The 21,629-nt window shown below is 35.1% G+C and overlaps 1 protein-coding gene across 2 annotated transcripts in view; it reads left to right on the forward strand.

Moving 5' to 3' along the window:
- Positions 1 to 630: 630 nt before the first annotated feature.
- Positions 631 to 21,629, forward strand: part of PPFIA2 (PTPRF interacting protein alpha 2) — a 465,096-nt gene continuing 444,097 nt past the window's right edge. For both annotated transcript variants that reach the window (XM_026499958.4, XM_044384552.3), the window contains exon 1: positions 631 to 879. In XM_026499958.4, coding sequence (XP_026355743.1) covers positions 631 to 879 — 249 coding nt within the window. The remainder of the gene's footprint in view (positions 880 to 21,629) is intronic.

The raw sequence follows: 21,629 nt of genomic DNA on the forward strand, positions 1-21,629 counted from the left end.
TGATAAAATGGGAGTTGTAGAGTCAAGAAACTTTAAACTAGTTGGTATGAAAAAAACCTGTTGATAAAATCTGAAAAAAAAGTAAAAACTGATTATTATATAAAATGAATACTTATTTGTAGATTCCCTAAATGCAAGAGTGAACGTTAATTCATTCAATTATTTAAGTCCTTCAAAAATCATTTACTTCCTACCCTTGAAGTCCCAGATACTGGTACTTGCTTATAACAATATAACAAATAAGGGTAAAATCTCTTTGCTATAAGAGATTTGTAAACTTACAGGGGTAGAAAGGTGATCAACTAGAAAGTTGAATAACATATTACTATAAATTGAATTGGAGGAATAAATCATGAAAAAAAACCCCAAATTTTTGAGAAGTAGGTGAAACCAACCTATTTTGTAGGTAGGAGCTTTATATATTATCAATAAAAGAGAAAGGATATAGATTGGAGGGAGTCAATGAATCAATGAACTCATTGAGTTCAAAATATTTAGTGTGGTTGGAGTTGGGGCAGTGGGTAGGGGAAAAAAAAGAGACAATTAGGTTAATGAGCTGCAGAGTTTGGTGAGCTGAGGGTCAGGTGGTTCCTTTACTAAGACTTCCCTCCCCTTTACTTCCTTTAAGCAATGATGTGTGAAGTGATGCCCACGATTAATGAGGACACCCCAATGAGTCAAAGGGGGTCCCAAAGCAGTGGCTCGGACTCAGACTCCCATTTTGAGCAGCTGATGGTGAATATGCTAGATGAAAGGGACCGTCTTCTAGACACCCTTCGGGAGACCCAAGAAAGCCTCTCACTTGCCCAGCAAAGACTGCAGGATGTCATCTATGACAGAGATTCGCTCCAGCGACAGCTCAACTCAGCCCTGCCACAGGTATGCTTCCTGGTAGTATTTGTCCTTCCTGCTGCAGTTGCAAAAGTGACAAGACTTAAATAAGCTTTTGCTTTATTTCTATTCTTATAATTAGCTTTTCCCTTAAATGATATGATATGCATGTTTTGGTGTGAAAAATATAAAAATAGATTATTAGTTCACATAAAAATCTTACCTAAAGTTTGTGGTACATTGGTGACAGTGGGTGTGAAGCCTGATTTCCTATCTGGTCTCTCTTTTTTTGAAAATTTTATCTGTATGTTTTGCTGGGCCTATCAGCCGTTGATCAGCATTCAACCGCCTGAATGTGGGAATGGTATTCTCTTTCTTGCTCTTTAAACAGTATTATGACATTTGGAAATATGTATTTTCCATTTTTAGCTGTGTGGTCTGTCTTTGCAAATGATTATAGTTTGGAAGTCTCCTGTCTAATTATATTTTATTTGTCTTTCTTTAAAAATGCCTAACACCTGCTCAAAAATTCTTGGAATTATCCATGTGTTATCCTCTCTTCTCAAAAAACATTTCAACCAGTTTCTTTAAAAAATATTTAGGAAAATAGAGAAAAGGCAAAAGTTCAGCCTTATTCTCACAAACTTAAAATTGTTAGATTAGGTCTTTTAAAATAAATGCTTGTCAAGCATTTATTTTATAGGAAAATATATCATTTTAAGGATTTCAAGCTTATTAACATACAAAGTTAATATTGACACTCAATTTTCTTTTTTAAGAATAGAACAGTTGTGTTTGTTTTAGATATGAGAAAGATTATAGAATATCAATTAGATTTTTCATTATCACCCCAATATACTATAGTTTTCTTTTGAATACAAATTTGATTGGCCCTCTACTTTAAGGACAGTATAGAAATGTTGAAGAGTTGACCTCTCCATGAAGTTATGTCCTGTGGCAAATATCTTTTCATAAATATTAAAAATTATATAATCAAAATTGATAAAATTGTAAACCCAGCTGTACTATTAACTTGAAGCATGATGTTGAGATATTGAAGACTCTCAGAATGAGAGCCTAGATCCCTTTATCACATCCCTATCAAGTAACCTTATAGCCCTATATGAAGGAACCCCTGTTCCAGTCCTTTTCATTTCAGTCTGTTTGTCTTGTGTTAAGATGCAATACTATTTTCAGTAACTCTCACTGGTTTGTTTAAATACACAGAGAGCTGATTCATTTCAAGACAACTATCATATCTTCACCAATTATTATATTTTTCAATGTTGACATTTCAATCTTTGCAACTGTTCTTCATAAGGTGATTTTTGAAAGATCACCATCATGCTTACTTTCCTTTAAGATTATTTGAATTGGTTAATGGTGTTAAATTTGCTCCTGAACCCCTCACACTATTCATTATCTTCTGTGACAAGCATAGAATAAGCAATTATTTTTCTTTCTGGATAGAGTGTTTTATTAAGGAAGCCTAGGATTACATTATACCTGGGGACAAATTCAACATACTTTCAGTATGCCCTGGGACGGTAGTCACCTGAACTTAAAATTGAGTTGCATAAATGTTGCACGTGTTCCCATTTTCCCTAAAATCTTGTTGAAGTTGATTCCTTGGTCCTACGTGTAGGACTATGCATATATCTCTCCTGCATTATCTTTGTATATCTTATATACAAAGACAGTTTGGATACTAACTCTATCAAAGTGATTCTAAGAATAATTTAAGTGTTTAAGTTATTTCTCTATCTGTAAAAAAATGAGTGAACAAGATATTTTTGGGAAAAGAGGAGAAAACTGGAAATATTTTCATACATACTATATTGTGTAGATAAATCTTTTCTTAAAGGTATAATAATAAATATATTCTAGCAATTCTGTTGTATTGACTATCTTGATTATAGTAATACCTAAAATTTTAAGTTTTGAATTTTAATTATACTGGTTTGCAATCTCTTATTCAAAACCCCTGGGGTCAGTTGTGTTTTAGAGTTCAGAATTATCTTGATTTTTTTGTATGTATATGATGTATATTATGGAACACCTCTCCAGATGGATTCTGGGAAGCACCCCATAATTATAGATTTTCATATCTGAAGAGAATTCTATGAATATTCCTATTGCATGGGAGAAATAAAGACCGTAAATCTCTCATGTTTGTACAGGTTTAGTTTTGCACCAATCAAGTTTGCAACACACTTCAAAATAAAATATCAGTTTTCAAAGTATATAGGATTTGGAATTATAGGTTATGGATTATGAACCACACATTTAGATAGACATAGTTTCAAAGTCTTTTACAAATACTTTGACACTTTTTTCAATGTTGATTTGCATTTTACTATTTTTTTTAAAGATTTTATTTATTTATTCGACAGAGAGAGAGAGACAGCCAGCGAGAGAGGGAACACAAGCAAGGGGAGTGGGAGAGGAAGAAGCAGGCTCCTAGCGGAGGAGCCTGATGTGGGGTTCGATCCCATAATGCCGGGATCACGCCCTGAGCCAAAGGCAGACGCTTAACCGCTGTGCCACCCAGGTGCCCCTGATTTGTATTTTACTATTATAAATATTTGAATAAAGCTAGCAATCCACAGGTCTTTAAAGACAGTGATTGTCCTGTCATATTTTTTTGTCCTGTCATATTTTTAAAGAAAGTTTTTAATAATCTAATCTGTACATTAAGGGCTGTAGGTTTTCTGCAAGCAATAGAGGGATATTCTGGGGCGCCTGGGTGGCACAGTGGTTAAGCGTCTGCCTTCGGCTCAGGGCGTGATCCCGGTGTTATGGGATCGAGCCCCACATCAGGCTCCTCTGCTAGGAGCCTGCTTCTCCCTCTCCCACTCCCCTTGCTTGTGTTCCCTCTCTCTCGCTGGCTGTCTCTCTGTCGAATAAATAAATAAAATCTTAAAAAAAAAATAGAGTGATATTCTTTTTTAACTGATATCTTTGAATCTTTTTGACTATTTTGTAAGCAGTGTGACTATGTTGTTTGGTGGCATTGCATTGGATGTTTAACTGGAAGGAGAAAATAACTATAAATGTGAGCTTTGAGGCATAAATAAAGCATGTAAAATTGAAAACGACTACAATAACATAAAAATGAAAATTATTGTAACAAACATGGGGTAGAATTCAAAGCAGCATCGTCAAACTTTATGACATATTATATTTTATACAATACTTGTAGGTGTTGGTGATTTGCTGCTTTGCTTTAGTCACTTGCTCTCTGAACATTCCTTTAGGAACAAATGTAGCAATGATTTTAACAGTCCTAATCATGTAAATAAAGTATTTTGTAGCCATAACGTTTAGTTTTTCATATGTGATTGGGTGTTTAAAGAGTACTAGTAATTCGGTATCACCAGGCCTGATGTTTCTAAGCCACCCACTCAGTTTTCTACTTTCTGGTGCACAGATGCATTTTCATGTTCCATAGAACCTCAGATTCAATGTGCCTCAAACTCAGTCATCCTCTCCTCCCATTTCCCACCCAAATATGGTGTTCAGTCTCCTCACCCAGATCCTGAAAGTCTAAATTCAGTCATCATTGAGCCATATTGTTTTTAATCTCTTGAATAATTCTCAAATCTCTGTTCTTTTCTGTTTTTTTTTTTGACCAAACAATGTGATCAGTTTATTTAATTTTTTTTAATGATTTTTTATTATATTGTGTTAGTCACTATACAGTACATCCCCGGATTCCGATGTAAAGTTCGATGCTTCATTAGTTGCGTATAACACCCAGTGCACCATGCAATACGTGCCCTCCTTACTACCCATCACCGGTCTATCCCAATCCCCCACCCTCTTTTGTGTTTTTTTTTGCACCTGGTCCCAAACTTCTTTCTTTTCCATCTCCTAACATTTCTACTTTAGCAAATGTGTCATATCATGTGTTTGAATAATACACGAACTTCATGCTTTTCCGGCTCATGAAACTTCATGCTTTTCCAGTATCTTCTTCATGCATATTCATCTCTATGCCCATAATGTTCTTCCTTGATGTCTTTGCCTCACCTCTCATCTAAACCAAGACTTTATCTCTTCCAGGAAGCCTTCTCTGAACCCCCAGGAACATTTCCTCTGTTTTCCTTAGCCTTATCATTTCCCATTTTCTCATTAAATTATTTGCTTATATGTCTATTTCCCAACCTAGACTATATGGTCCTTAAGCACAGGAATATATCATAATCATCTACAACACTCTGAACCAGTGGAGTACCAGGTTAGTAGTGAGGGCTTTAAAGTCAAATCAGAACTAAATGCATATTCATTTGGATGGAGAAGGAGCAATAAACTTGAAATAGGAAAATCTAGGTTGTATTGTGACTCTTTCATACATCATAAACTTGCATCAGCACTTCAGAGTTCCATGCTACAAAAATCAGTTAATACTAACACCTCACAGGGTAGTTTGTGACGATTAAAGAAAATAATGTAAGTAAAAACTAATTAAATTGTAATGCATTAAATATGAAAAGACTTGTGTCTGTTTATCCAGAATGCCAAAAGATAAATTAATTTCTATATATGTATGTCAGTGAGCATTAGAATAATTTATGAGGAATATTAATCAAATAGTTTTAAATTTTTGGAAAACAAGACAGATATTTCTCAATTGCTAATATGCTTAGTAAGAATATTTAAAGGAAAAGTGAGGAAAGTGAGCTTTCCATTATAAAAAAGTCATTATCTATGAAAGTTTACAATTTCTTTTTATTTAGCATATATTAAGGGTCTTCTGTGTATTATTAAATGTTTACTTATATTTGTAGAGGGGATAGGGAATAAAAGGAACATAATTTGGCTCGCAAAGAACTCAGGAAATAGACCTGCTTAGAAAAAATATATAAATGGATCCAAATTAATATAGTACCAGAAGTTTATAGACGTACTGAAAAAATTTTGACCTATACTATTGACATATGATTAAATACAGAAAGTTTCATGTGGAAAGTGATATTAAAGAGGTATTTTCAAAAAATTTTGGAGGGGCACCTGGGTGGCTCAGTCAGCTAAATGTCTGCCTTTGGCTCAGGTCATGATCTCCCTCTCCCTCTGCAGCTCCCCCTCCTTATGCTCTCTCTCTGTGTCAGATAAATAAATAAAATCTTTAAAAAAATGTTGGAAAGAATTCAAGGATATTCTGTGTAGAATAGTAGAGTTGTGCATAGGGCCCTCTTAAAGACTTTTGGGGGATTGAAGGTCAGTCTTTGTTCTTCTTTCTAGGCTAGGCTTGAAGTTCCTAATTTGCACAAAGGAGACAGATGAACTAGCAGCATCCCTGGTTTTTGTTTTTGTTTTTTTAGGAAGACTAAATCAGAATCAAATAAGGAGAATAACTGACAGATTTATTTGTCAAAGAGTTGTAGGGTAGGAATGAAAGTTTATATAGTGACAGTGGAGGAATATGACCTGTTCATATATATGGTGACAGCTAACAATAGGAGTTTGTATATAGAATGATGAGTAGAATTTTGAGTGAACTGGTATTGAAGTAATAATGGAGGAATATTATTCTGCCATTTTGATTTAGGATGGATTACATAATATATTCATCAGCTAGCTATTGCTAATTATACTATGTAGAAAGGCAAATATTATATGATTTCATTCATATGTTGAATTTAAGAAACAAAACAAATGAGCAAAGGGGAAGAAAGAGAGAAAGAGGCAAAGCAAGAAACAGATTCTTACAGATTCTTAACTGTAACGAACAAAACTGATAGTTACTAGAAGGGAGGTGGGTGGGGGGATGGATTTAAATAGTGATGGGGATTAGGGTGTGCACTTTGATGAGCACTGGGTGTTGTATGGAAGTGTTGAATTACTATATTGTACACCTGAAACTAATATAACACTATTTATTAACTAGATGAAATTTTAATAAACCTTAAAAAAATAAAATTATGTAACAACACAAAACTGCACTGTAAAATCTCATGCAAGATTTTGGGTGTATGGAATATAGCTGATCTTGACTTGGATTGGTTGCTCTTGGTTAGCTGAAGGTTGGCTCAGCTGTATGTTAACTGGCTATTGTTTGATTCAGGATGACCTTGGCTGGACCAACTGGGGCCGCTCAGCTCTATCTATGTGTGCAATCCTGCAATAGGCCAGCCCTGGCATGTTCTCATGGTCATGGAAGAAGAGTAAGAGCAAAGCAGAAGTAAGCAGATCCTTTTTAAGCTTCTGCTTGAGTTTTCTTCTGGTAATGTTTCATGGTCAAGCCTAGAGACAGAGTGGAAAGCAATAGAAAATTACATGGCAAAATTACAGGGAGGATTGAAGCACAAGGACCACCACTGCAATTGGTCTACCACAAATATAAGCTAAAAGTCATTATTGTATTAGGGAGAGCTTATCATGATAATGTAATAGTTCTAGAGGGTTGTGGGAACTTTAAATAGGATGAGCCTTGAATCTAAGAAAACCAATAGAAATGGAAAGAATATTGAGGAGAAAGGATGGACAAGGACTGATAATGAACTGAATGGCCAAGGCTTTGAAGTGGAGTCAGAAGAATTTGGATTGGAGTTCTTCCACGTATTAGCTGAGGGACCATTGGTAAGTAACTTGATTTATCTGAAACGCTATTTCCTTAATCGGAAGGAGGGATGATATCTTCTCTTGGGAGTGGTTGAAAGGAGGTGTGTATATATGCTTCAGAAACCCTGAACATTTAAAAATGTCAGGAGGCATTTTTCATAAATTGGGGTGTGCTAGTAGTATAATCTGAAGAGGAATTATGTTGAGAGAGGCTACTTGTGGAGAGCAGGAATATGTTTATATTTTGACACTTTAAAACACAAATTATTTAAGTGACGCTTACAGAGAGTCATTTTTATTCTGGAGGCAGACTACCCAAGTATCTTTTTTGGCTTGTAACTTCCTAGCTCAATGACTTTGGTCAAAGTAGTTAATTCAAACAATGATACAATCGGTCTTATAGGATCATTATGAGAAATAAATGAGCTGGAACATGTCAAATGATCAGTTCAATGCCTCACAGATAGTACATGCTCAATAAATGTGAAATGCACCTATTGATGCTGTTATTATGGCTATAGATATTATCATCATTATCCTTAGCCAACCTTAACTGCACAATTGTACTGGGTAATAATGAACACTAGCACAAATTGAAAGCACTAAAAATCTTACTCTCTGCAATCTTTATCAAATTTTGCAAGTCCCTTGATTTACCTTTTAAAAAAAAAATTCTTAACTACACTCCGCTAAATGGTTTCCCCAAATTTTCCACTTCCTCAATGGCCAGTCTCACGTGTCCCTTGATTAAATCAAACAACATCCCTTCGTATTGTGCTGAGAAGATAACATCTGGATTGAGCTCTTTCCTTTTCAATGAAACCTAATGCCACTGCACTAAGCATTTTATTCCTTGCTCCCATCAAAGATGCTGCATCTTTTACTACCTCTTATTGTAGTTATTCTCTTTTCTTAATGTGCTTTTCTTTCCTCCAGTTAGTAATGTTTCCCCTGGCCAAATGAAATGGTGTTCACAGCAACTTTTTGTTTCTCATGATTTATATCCACTTTATTTATATCTATTTTTTAACATTTGTAATCAGGCTTTTATCATCACCATTCTCTTAAAAATACACTCATGTATGCTACCAGTGGATACATATTTTGCAAATCTAGTGATCCTCTTTCTTTCTTCATGCCCCTTGGCATCTCAGTCCCAAGCAATGCTATTAATTATTTCATCTTGTAATTCCCATGTCCTTAATTCTTTAAAACCATTCCTTTTCTAGCTACTCATTATGTTGTCCTTCAATACTGATTCTTTTCCCACATACTCCCATACACTTATTTACTTTCGAACTCATCCTCATTTACTTCTGTTCTCCAGTCTTACTCATTGCCCTTTCTGGTTAAGGCTAAGACCTTCCTCTAATCTGTGATGCCTTGTTCTCATGTCCTTTTGATTATTATTTTTCTCCGTATCTACTATCTTCAATTGTTATTGCTCTATCAAATGCCTTTTTGGTAACATATTCAAATCTATTTCTTAAAAGGAACAGTACAAGACCAACAAGAGAGTCACTTGACACTGTGTCTCTGCTTAGCCACCAATCTATCTTTTCTTTTCCTGACACTTTACTTCTCAACTTGTCTGTTCTCACTCAGTTTCTTCATTTTTCTATTCACCTTGGAGCAACTGAAGTCTGGCTTTCCCTCAGACTCCCTGCTCAAAATGATGTTACCAGAAGGCAGTTGATGAATGCAGTAGGTCTGTTTTATTAAAATTCACTGCAAACTTTGACACTGTGATTGCTCCCTTCTCAAAGAGCAAAACCAAAAAAAAAAAAAAAAAAAAAAAAAGCCAAACACCTTACTCTCAACTTATATGACACCACACTGTTTTGGTTTCTAAGTCTTTTTTGACTTTTTCTTCCTCATTTCTTTTTCTGTGAGTAGCTCCTCATCAATCCACTCCTTAAGTGTTAAATAATAAAGATATGATGAATAATAGCAATAGCTAGGATTTCTGAACACTCCCACTATGCCAGGCAGAGCTTTATTTAAGCATCCAGATATTCAAATGGGAGTCTTTCTTTATAAAGGGAGGCTAAATAAGTGAGGTGTAAGACTTAATTCACAGAAAGTGCTAAGATATAATCCAACTAATAAGTCCAGCATTAGTTCAAGTTCCATTTTAAGACTCTACAAAGGTTGAGGTGGTAAAGCTAGAAGAGAGACTGGATTGTTTCTGGAGATCTGTTGGCTTGTTGTGCATAGTCTTCCATTCCATGTATGAGGGATGGGGCGACTACACTTCAACTGAGCCAAGTGAGAGGAGCTTCAGAGAGAACACTTAAGAGAGCTTGATGTATTTCCAACAAAAGCTGAAGGATATAGAGTCTGATGTCTAAAAGACACAGCTGTGGCTAGAGATGCCTCTGCCTCTGTAGTAGATTAAAGGGTCACGTGGTAGGCAAGCTTCAAGTCTTCCAATGTAAAAAAAAAAAAAAAAGTTGGTAATTTTTTGAAGTGCAGGTCTCCAGATGGTGAATAACGAGAGACAAATCGGAGGATTGATTCCAAAGACGGGTTCTTTGAGAAAGTCATGAACCTACACCAGAAGAAGGGTCATCGATTGTGTATTTGCCATTCAGAAAGCCCTGACCATAGATGACAACTGGGTCAGCCACATTCCACTGTGGTCGTTCATTCCAGTTTTATTTTCCCAGGCTCTGACTCTAGAAGGGTGAGGAACGGTTACTATGAGTATAGGGTGTCAACATAAAGGGAGACCACCGTGTGCACATCCTCCATTGCAGACTTCAAAGCTTGAGACAAGCCTGAGCTGAGTGAAAGGGGTGAGCTTTAGGTGGGATAGGAGCTTAGGGCTTTGTAAATTAGATAGTTCTATATTGAAATAGAACTATGAAATTGTTAGACTATTTAATTCCCAAACAAAAGGACAGATAGTTTATTTTCTAAGCATGAACAGAAAAGCTAAGATACCTGCCTAAAATTTATTTGGGGTTCATTTCTTCACCTGAGGGAATCAGGAGACATAACAATATTGATTTCTGAATCCAGCTCTTTCATTAAACCCATTAGACGAATCATCTCAGTTAATCCTCAAGACATTCCAATGAGGTCGTTATTATTATTCCCATTTTACAGATGATACAACTGACGCACAGAGAGATTAAGTTACTTGTTCAACACCACACAGTTGGTAAGTGGTACTCACCAGGATTTTATTCATGGCTTACTTTTGTTTTACTCTGGGCCATCTCCTTTATTTCATTATGCTTATTGGATATAAAGAAGTATTAAACTTCTCTGGAAACCTTTATGAGACATGGGCCATTGCAAGTATTTCTCATGACTACTCCTAAGTTTTAATAAGGTGAACAACCTTATTATGAATGAAATATGAAAAGATTATTAGAGTTCATGTACTTATATAAACACAATTATTTAAGAATCTTAAATCTTTCTAATACCATGACTTTAACTTTGTAAAGTATTGAGCATACTTTATAGCCCATCAGATACTTTTTATAAGCAAAAAACTATGGGTTGCATGGAAAAGTATTTTACAAGAAATAATAGTACCTGGATTTCAGTTTCAACTTTGCTAAACCCCATGACACAGGAAAACCATTGGACTTCCGAGACTTCTTTTTACTTACATATGAAAGGGTTATTCTAGTTCTCTCTAATATGTTGAATACTTTTGCTAATTTCAAATGATTACAAAGGGCATACATTTTAGCTTTATTGATTTAATCATAAACATTTAATCAACAATTATGACTTATACAACAAAAATTTTAGGGCCCACTCTGTGTCAGGTTCTATGCTTATAGTGTAGTGTTGCTGATATCTATGCTTTATTTTAAAACCTTGGCTAATTGTGGTTCCTAGGAATATATTGTGGTAATAAGAAGGTAAGGCTTATAATCCACTGAATATCATGTGTATTTGCAAATTCTTTGTAACTGAGGATTATATCTAGTTATTCCATTGCCTTTTATCCTCTAATATAATGAACTGTCCACGTTTCTGAAAAAGGGAGTTCCCTCTCATGTGTCCAGAAATTATTCCCTCTTGCTATTTCAGGACAAAATTTTTCCCCTTCTTTTCCCTACATCATCAGCGTAGCCATCTTTAATGGGTTATAACCAACGGTTTTAAATGTTCTTATATTTCTCCCATCTTAAAAAAAAATTCTGTTAACAACCTCACCTTACCAAGTCCCCACCCCATTTCTTTCCCTTTACAGCAAAAGTTAAAACAAACAAACAAAAAAATTGCACTTGTTATTTCTCGTCTCTCTCCACATTTTCTTCATTTTATCTTGAATCCACTCCCCTTGGGCATTTACCCCATAAACTTCATCTGCTCTGCTTTGTGAACATTATCTATAGTCTCTGTATTGCTAAATGCCTTGGTCAATTATCAGTTTATTCCTGTTAATCAGCAGTATTACCCACTCTGGGTCTCTCCTTTTCTGTAACACTTTCTTCATTTGGCTCTAGGGCAGCACACTTGCCTACTTTTCCTCCTACCTCATTGGTCGCTCCTCAGTGTTTGTTGTTGGGCACTCCTAATCCTCCACACCCATTAATGCTTGATTATTCCAGGACTCGGTGGTACCTGTACCTTTTCTCTTTCCATCTGGGCTGACACAATTGATGATCTCTTCTATCTCCTGGCTTTACATATCATCTAAATGTTTATGACTCTGGAATTAACATTTCTAATACAGACATTTCCCATGACCTTCAGACTCCTATTGTCAGATGCAGAAATTTCACATGTCCCAAATTGAGTTCACGATCTTCACTTACTCTTCTGCAGCTCAATTAATAGCAACGCCTATCTTCTGCTGGCTTAGGCCAAGACCTCAGTGTTTTATTTCTTTCACACATTCTGTATTCCATCTAACATTAGTCTCTCCATTTTATCTTCAAAATATATGTAGACTTGAACCCTGATAATCACCTCTACAGCTCCATCCTCGTCAGAGTCACCATCTCTTATCTAGATTAGACAGGATATTCCTAACTGGCTCCTTGCTTATGTCCTTGTACCTCATCAGTTTGTTGCCAAAATAGCAACAAGAAAGATCCTGATTCTGATAAAAGGTAAGTCAAATTTTGTTTCACATCTGCTCAAATCTCTGAAATCCTCCCCTTCTCAGTGTAAAAGCCCAGGTCTTTAAATTGGCCTAAAGGCCTAACAGCTGTCCCCTTCCCTTTTGCTGTCTGATATCATCTCCTGCAGTTTTCTAACTCATCCATTCTACTCCCACAATCCTGGTGTCCTTTGCTGTCAACACGTCAGGCATTCAACTGCCTTAGGGACTTTGCACTGGCTATTCCCTAGGCCTGGAAAGCTGTCCCCCAAACAACCATGTGACTGGCTCTTTCAGCTCTTCAGGGATTTAGTCAGATACCCCCTCCTCAGTGAGGCCATGCCTGATCAATGTATTTAAAATTAAAATAGCTCCCTCCTTAATATTTCCAATCCCTCATTTCTGCTTTTTCTCTATAACAATCTTAACTATCCAACACAGCGTATACTTTATTTCTTTGCCTTGTTTATTATGTGTTTCTCCCTCCTCTAGACTCTGTTCCATGAAGCCAGGGGATTCTTTTCTAATGGTTTACAGCTGCATTTTCTACCCACAGCAGTATCTGGCATGTACTATTGTTCAAAAGTACTAAATAATGAAATGAAAACAAAAGTCATTCTTTTGCTTGTTGAACATATTCTCTGTGGTATCTACTTTGTGCTTATTTGGCAAGTCTCATATAGCCGTAAAAAATTAGGCAGCATATATTAAATATCTTGATAGAACAAGAAAACAAATCCAATTTATTGAACATTATGGCTAAAGTGTTTATAACACTAAAGTCATAGTATATATGAGGCTGGTGATATTACACCTCAAAGGTCCTTCTGGAATGAAATGGGTTTTATGTCAAGAGATTGTGGCATTTTTTAATATTTTATAAATCAGAGCAAGGGGGATCAGAATGTAAATGGCTTGCTTTTGAAGGTATGAATAAAAGATAGTAGTGCAAGTTTTTTTTTTGTTTACTTAAAATTCCATTTTTTTCACACTTTCATGTGCTTTTATTAAAGAGTTTATTTCCTTTTTTTTTTTTTTAAGATTATTTATTTATTTGACAGAGAGAGACAGCCAACAAGAGAGGGAACACAAGCAGGAGGAGTAGGAGAGGAAGAAGCAGGCTCCTAGCAGAGGAACCTGATGTGGGGCTTGATACCAGAACGCTGGGATCACGCCCTGAGCCGAAGGCAGACGCTTAACGACTGCGCCATCCAGGTGCTCCTAAAGAGTTTATTTCCTAAATTAAGCCAGCTTTCATGAAAGAAATGGTGTGGATAACTCTGAGATGCTATGATACTACTACCACTATTTGAAATCTATATCTGACTTTTGTTTCATGGAAGGACAAAAATAACAGTGGAATTTTTTTTTTTTTTTTTAGTTTTTATTTTTGAACAGTTTATCTTTTAATTATTGATTCTTTTTTTTTCTTTTCTTTTCTTTTTTTTTTTGCTTGCTCTTATTCTCATTCTCTCAAAAGGAATGATATCAACAGAAAAACAGCCATTAGTATTCTCAAGATGAATTTCTAACTTGAGTATTCCACTAAATTTTATAGTCCAATTTGGTGTAGTTAATACTAGCATGCATATGATTAATTTGTTTTTATTAATCTTTGAAGAAAATTCTAGATTCAATAACAAAGACATTGAAATTTGCACTGTTTACTTTTTCTGGATCTTTCTCTTTAGGACCTTATGCCTCAAGGCTGGATAGCAGCCATCACAATGTTCTAGTTTGGAAAAGAGAAAGAGTTTAGAACTATAGTTGGAGAATGCTTTACAAACATGACTATCACACTCTATCTAATTATATTACACATCTTTACATCGATCTCTGCTACTTATTTTACAAAATAGTAGCTCTCTATTAGCTTATATATCACAGATCTCTGTAGGCACCTTAAATTTGTTGTCTGAGTACATAAAGTCAAGATTATGTGAATAATTCTTAGTGAAGAAGATCAAAGGAACATGGTGCTTGAATTTTAAATTATTCTTTGCATTGCAACTGAGTTTGTGACTCCAATTTTTTTTTAAAATACTGATCTATTGATTTCCCCCAAATGTGACAGAATTTGTTGAGTGAAATTTTGAATGATTGGTAATGTCTTCCTTGGGCCTTGAATTAGGACACATTTCTCCCAAAATGAAAATTTTTTTTAAAGATTTTATTTATTTGACAGAGAGAGACACAGTGAGAGATGGAACACAAGCAGGGGGAGTGGGAGAGGGAGAAGCAGGCTTCCCACTGAGCAGGGAGCCTGACGCAGGGCTCCATCCCAGGACCCTGGGATTATGACCTGAGCCGAAGGCAGACGCTTAATGACTGAGGCACCCAGGCACCCCCCAGAATGAAGTTTTTAAATACTTTTTTGCTTCCCAAGAAGTGAGATCCTTGATACTGGAACTTGGAATAGGTGCTATGGGAAAAAGGTAAATATTCTCTTGACTCTCCCTCCCAGCAGAAGGTCAAGAGATCTCAGATTGCCTACAAAGGCTGGTGTAAGGATTGATAGTTGTTCTTAACAGTATTCAATGTAAGATGAAGATTTCTGCTTTGAAACATTACTCTGCCTGCAAGCCCATGTTAATTTTGATGTTAATTAGAGGAAATTGTTCAAAAATGGATGTGATTAGAATTTGGTATCACATTGTTTTATATTAAACTAATTTTCCTGGCTTATTCTTACTTATGATTCTCTTTTTATGCCTACTTTTAGGGTAATCTGCTTCAATTAAAATATGTAATATTTTGGCTTAAAATTTGTTATGTATTTGTGTGAGAGTTTAGAATGTGCATTTATGTTTTAGTGACTTACAAAAGATCATTAACTGATGAGTTTTAAAAAATAGTGGTTATTAATTTAAAAGTTTTTCATGATAAAATCTTACCTAATAATCCATTTCTAAGATAAAGGAGATAAGTCAATTCCAAATAATAGCAAGATTATTTTATCTTTATTAATTTTGTATATGGGAAACATTATTTAACAATATTTATACAAAATGTCATTTTAAAAATTCTGTTAATTGGCTGATCTGTTCTGTCATCAGAATATGGTCCTATGAACTATATACAATCTGCACAAAATAATCCATGTCAGTTGACATTGCTTGAGTTAGAAGAAATTTATCAATTAATATTTTCTTAGTAGAAAAGATGTGATCTCTGAAATCACTTTTTAGTAGCGTTGTTAGGTAAATTTAATTTTTCCTCTAAAAACGTAACTTCCAAGTCTAAAGTTCTATGTTGGTATAACTACAAATTTTAGTGTCTTCCACTAATGATTATAGATTTTTTATTTCTCCTTATAATTCTATTAATTTTTGCATATGTTTTGAGACTGTTATTAGTTACTTTCTCCCATATCATTGTTTTATTTTCATGGCCAGTTGAACCTTTATCATCATGAAGTGACTGCTTTTATTCCTAGACAGGCATTTTCTCATAAATTCTGCTTGGTCTGATTTTAATTATGTGATAGAGGATTTCTTTTTTGTTAGTCTGTACTGTACACGTTTTTCTGTCCTTTTACTTACAGTGTGTCTGGGTTTCTATGTGTATTATGCACAGAGAGCAAATGGTTCTTTGATTTTATTTGTATGCAGTCTGACAACTTTCTCTTTTAATTTATTTGGTCTCTTTATATTTACAGTCATTACTTGAATGTTTGCGCTTAATATACTGTCTTAGTAAGGGCTTTCTATTTTCCTTGTCTTTTTTGTGTTCCATTTATAAACCTTTCATGCTTCCTTTTGAATTAATTGAATACATTTTTTATTATTCAATTTTCCCCTCTATTATCCTGTCAATTTTATACTGTTTGCTATTCTTTTTTTTTAAGATTTTATTTATTTATTTGAGAGAGAGAGAGAGAGAGAAAGCATGCATGAGCAGGGGGGAGGGGCAGATGGAGAGGGAGAAGCAGACTCCCCACTGAGCAGGGAACCTGATGTGGAACTTTACCCCAGGACCCTGTGATCATGACCTAAGCCAAAGGCAGACACTTAACTGACTGAGCCACACAGGTGCATGTTTTGCTATTCTTTTAACAGTTAATCTATAAATTGTGATGTGCAAATTCAGTATGCTAAAGTATGATGTTAATGTGTACTTTCCTGCCTTCTAATCCCATGTGTGTGATGCAAAATATATTATTTTGTAGATTTATAAAGGCAATATTGCTTTAGATTTATTCACACATTTACCATTTATGTTACTAATTCCTCTTTCTGGATCTTGAATCTTCCATTTGATTCATTTTTCTTCTTTCTGAAGAACAGCCTTCAAAATTTCCTTTGGTATTGTCTACAGATGAGTAATTTCTCAGCTTAGGACTTTCTAAACATGTCTTTATTTCACCTTTATTCCTTTTTTTTTTTTTTAAGATTTTATTTATTTATTTATTTGACAGAGAGAGATAGCCAGCGAGAGAGGGAACACAAGCAGGGGGAGTGGGAGAGGAAGAAGCAGGCTCCCAGCAGAGGAGCCTGATGCGGGGCTCGATCCCAGAACGCTGGGATCACGCCCTGAGCCGAAGGCAGACGCCCAACGACTGCGCCACCCAGGCGCCCCTATTTCACCTTTATTCCTGAAAGATGTTTTCACTGGATATAGAATTTTAAATTAGGGGCTATTTTCCTTTGGCATTTTTAACATGTCATTTTATTCTGACCATCTTTCTTGCTATTGAGAAGGCAGTTGTGAATTTAATTATTGTCTCTTTGAGCGTAAATTGTCTTTTGTTTTTCTTTTTGGCTGCCTTAAAGAATTCTTTTTAAAGAAGTTTTAATATCATGTCTTTCCAATGTGTTGTGTTTTTTTTTTTTTTTTTATTCTTTTCTGTTCTGGGTTCATAGGTATTATTGACATTGTAACTTAATGCCCTCTATTAGTGTGGGAAAAGTTTTACTCTTTTTAAAATTCAGTTACATTCCATTTTTCCTCTAATTCTAAAATTCTACTTTCCATATGTTTCTTCTTCTCATGTTATCTTGTATGCCTCTTACACTCTTTTCTGTATTTTCTATTCCTTTATCTATGATTTATTAGGAACTTTTTTGTACCCACCTTTTGGTTCACTAATTTTCTCTACAGTATCTAATTTGATGTTGATTCTATTTATTTGGTTCTTTGTTGTGTTTCTTGTCCTTTCTGATTTTACAATTTCATTTGTTTTGTTTTTAAATTTCCAGTTTCCTGTGAGATTTTGCAGTCTTCTCTTCTATGACCTTGAACACTACAAGCATAGTTTTTTAAGTCTTTAGATAACTTCAGTATCTGGGACTCCTATGGTCTGTTTCTGTTGTTTACTATTTATATTATCATTTATTCTTATTGTCTTGTCATCTAATGTGTATGGTTATTTTTGACTGTGTGGCAGACATTTGATTTGTAAAATCGTTAGACGTAAGTTTAGTTCTAGAACTATGTTATCTTCCTCCAGGGGGAACATGTATTTATTCTGGCCAAGTGTCTAGGAAAATAGAAATCCTCGTTTACCTTTATTCAAATAATTCCTGGGGTGATCCATCATCCAGGGATATTCCTTCTAGAGTATAGTCTGTCAGAGTCTCAACTTCAAATGAAGAGGATTCCCTAGAGGCACTTCATCTTATCAGAACTTGACTGTAACTCCTACCCCTCTCGCCCTATGAAGCTGTCAAATGTGCTAAGCTACTCCCCTTAAGTCTAGGGAAAAAATAAAAATAAAATATAAAACTAGGGAAAATGATCAGACCTAAATGTCCAACTTTTCCCCTGATCCTAATTCTTCACTACTTTCTTGCTATGTTAGGTCACAAGTGAATACTATGTGTGTATACACACACACATATACATTATAGTGTCTGGTGTTTTTAGTTTTCCTTATCAAGAGAGCTAGTCCAAATTGCATGGTCTGACATAACCAGAAGCAAAAAGCCATGAGGTATAAAAAGATCTGAAAGCAATTTTCTTAAAATAAACATGCTCATTTCTGTGAAAAAATTAAACAATTACCTTTCTTAATTCATTTTCTAGTGTACTCCTAGTCCTGTGGTATATTCCTGCTAGGCTCCTGGATGTCAGTAACTGTTTCAACAGTGTTGAAAAATAATCTCCTTTCTTCTAGCATTTCTTCCTTCAAATACATCCTCCTCACAGCTGCAAAATTATCTATTTAAAATGCAGATCTGACTTTGCCACTCCTTTCTTAAAATGCTTCCATGTTCACAAAAAGCAAAGCAAACAACAACAAAAACACTAATAGAGCCAATAAACTATTCAGCAAGGTCACAGGATTAAAGATGACTACACAAAAATTGATTGAGGTGACCGACTATTAAACCAATATTAAAGATGATATGTGATAGATGTATGATGATAGAAGTATGCAGATAATAAAAGCAAGGGGCAGAATAATGGAATGGGGGAAGAGAATAAGCATTTGTTGATCATGTATTATATTTCCAAGTATTACATTAGTTGCCACTTTCAAACATTTTATTTTATCCTCGTAAGAGTCCTAAAATCAATCTCTTTAATTCTATTTTATACATAATAAAATAAAATCTCAGAAAAGTATGTTTCTTACTCTCATATTCCTAGTAAGTATCAAAAGTAGGATTTAAATTAAAGTTTCTCTGATTTAATTTCATTTCATTTTATCTTATTTTATTTTTTTGTGGTAAGTAAGGCCACTTAACACGAGATTTATGCTCTTAATTTTTTTTTTTTTTAAGTGGGCTCCACACTGGGAACCCACTGTGGGGCCTGAACTCAAAATCATGAGATTGAGACCTGAGCTGAGATCAAGAGTCGGACACTTAATCGACTGAGCCACCCAGGTGCACACCCTCTTAATTTTTTTTAACTGCAGAGTACAATATTATTAACTATAGGCATGATGTTGTACAGCAAATCTCTAGAATTTATTCATCTTGCATAACTAAAACTTTATATCATTACACCTTTAAAATGCAACTTCTCTTACAGCACTTAAGATTTTAGGGTCAAAGATAGTTTTTTGGGAAAAAAGTCATTTTCTTTCTTTATCTAGGAAAATAGTTTTATTATTTTTGCTCAAACTATAAAATTGCTTTAAGCTGTCTTTTGATTAATTACATTTATTGTACTCTATTCTTGCTCTTTTCCTATGCTGAACTTGCCCATCCATGTTATCATAAATCAATATTTATTGTTAGAAACCTGTATGCATTATTTTTATTTAAGATGTTGTCTATAATTACATTTAGGGTTGCAGTTCAGTGTTCAGCAACTATTTAAATGCCACTTATGTTTAATGTGTTTGAAGGTTTGTATCATTCCCCTATTCATCATTTATCCATTTTTTGCATTTTTCATTTATCCATTTTTATTGGCCTGATGGAATGTAACCTTAAGTAAACTTTCTAAGAAAGGATATTTGAATAGTGCTATATTTTCTGAACACTTTAAATATATTACAGTGTCTTGACTTTATATAAGGTCAAATTTCATGTAATATCCACCTATTTCCTTATATCATGCTATGGCATAGGTAAAATAATGGGCTTTCATCTTCTTATTGTAATTTCTTTTCTTCAAGTTTTTGGAACTGCTCTTCACGCACCCCTGTACCACTAACTCTTCAGAGTAGTGACTAGAATCAGAAACAGAAATGATAGCCTCTGAGAGTTTGTGTTCCAGATACAGTGCTAAGGTATGTCTATGTAAATATGTTACATATGTTATATAACAAACTTAATTTGAACCACCACAATATGGACTACAGGTACTGTAATTATACCCCTTTTACAGCTAAGGAAATTAATATGGAGCAGAGTTAAGGCATCTTCCTGGGCTGCAAAGGTAGTATGTGGTAGAGTTCCAATTCTAACCACAATAGTCTCTACGTTGATATACTCATATACTGATAAACAGCTTTTAATACCATTTCGAGCTTATTTATTTTTAAATTAACCAATATGTCCTAAAAGGAAAGGTTAAGGTGTTTTTCGGATACGATACTAGCAAAATAAAGCCCTTTTGTGAAACTTGAGACACTAATCTCTCTAAGACTGTAGGCCTTGATGTGCAAAGAAAAGCGTTGGCTGTGAAATTTGAAGTTTGGATTTCAAGTTACGTCAATGTCTTGAACCTCTCTGTGCCTCGCAGTCTTTGTTCTTGAAGAGTTAGTGAGGTTCATATCCATAGCCAAGAAAAATCAGCAAAAAAGGACCGAACCTTCAGATTTAAGTATTTCGCATTGTCATGCAGAAAAATGGAAAGGGACTCTGGAAAGTTACAGTTCCAGTCTCAATCCTTCCAGACAGACCAGAGATAGCCTTCTTTTAACTACTAGGATCAGATAGGAAAAGAAGAAAGGGAGATGAAAGAGAAGAAAGCATTTTTTGAGCAGCCCGCACCAGGCCACCAGAGCAGCATCCAAAGACAGACTTCTAAAGGCAAAGACTGAGTTTCAGTTGAGCTTTGTAGCAGTGATGGCAGTGACGTTAGTGTAGGAAGTGTTGGTAGTTGTAATCAGAGAAGCAATACCAGGATGGCAGGAGCCCCAGAGATGTAATGGCTTCAGCAAAGATTGTTGACTCTTCTTTGTTATCATTGAAGAGTATCCTGTTACGCACTGGGGCGCCTGGGTGACTCAGTCAGTTAAGGGTCTGACTCTTGTTTTCGGCTCAGGTCATGATCTCGGGGTTGTGAGATTGAGCCCCATGTGGGGCTCTGCGCTCAGTGGGGAGTCTGCTGGAGATTCTCTCTCTCCCTCCCCCCACTTGCATGCACGCTCTCACTCTCAAATAAATAAATAAATAAATAAATAAATAAATAAATAAATAAAAAGAGTACCCTTTGAGCACTGAACAATTTCACTGTGCTTTAAAAAAAAATGGCATCTATTTCTTCTCTCAATTGTTAGAAGCTTTTCAGAAGCAAAGCCTGTATTTAATTCAACTTTGATATTTCTAACACTGTACATTATGTAACATATTGTAACTTTCCTGCAAATTTTTGTGGTAAAGTGGAATGGGCAAAAGCCAGTTTCAATGAGTTTAAGAGAAAATGAATTGAGTAGAATTAGAGATTTCAAGTATAAGGAGATATTTCAAGGAATTTTGCTATAAATAGGAAGATATAAACAGATGATGGGGAAAATGGAATGAAAAGAAAAAAATGTTTT

This window comes from Ursus arctos, unplaced genomic scaffold (assembly GCF_023065955.2).
Source record: "Ursus arctos isolate Adak ecotype North America unplaced genomic scaffold, UrsArc2.0 scaffold_21, whole genome shotgun sequence".
Taxonomy (NCBI): Eukaryota; Metazoa; Chordata; class Mammalia; order Carnivora; family Ursidae; genus Ursus; species Ursus arctos.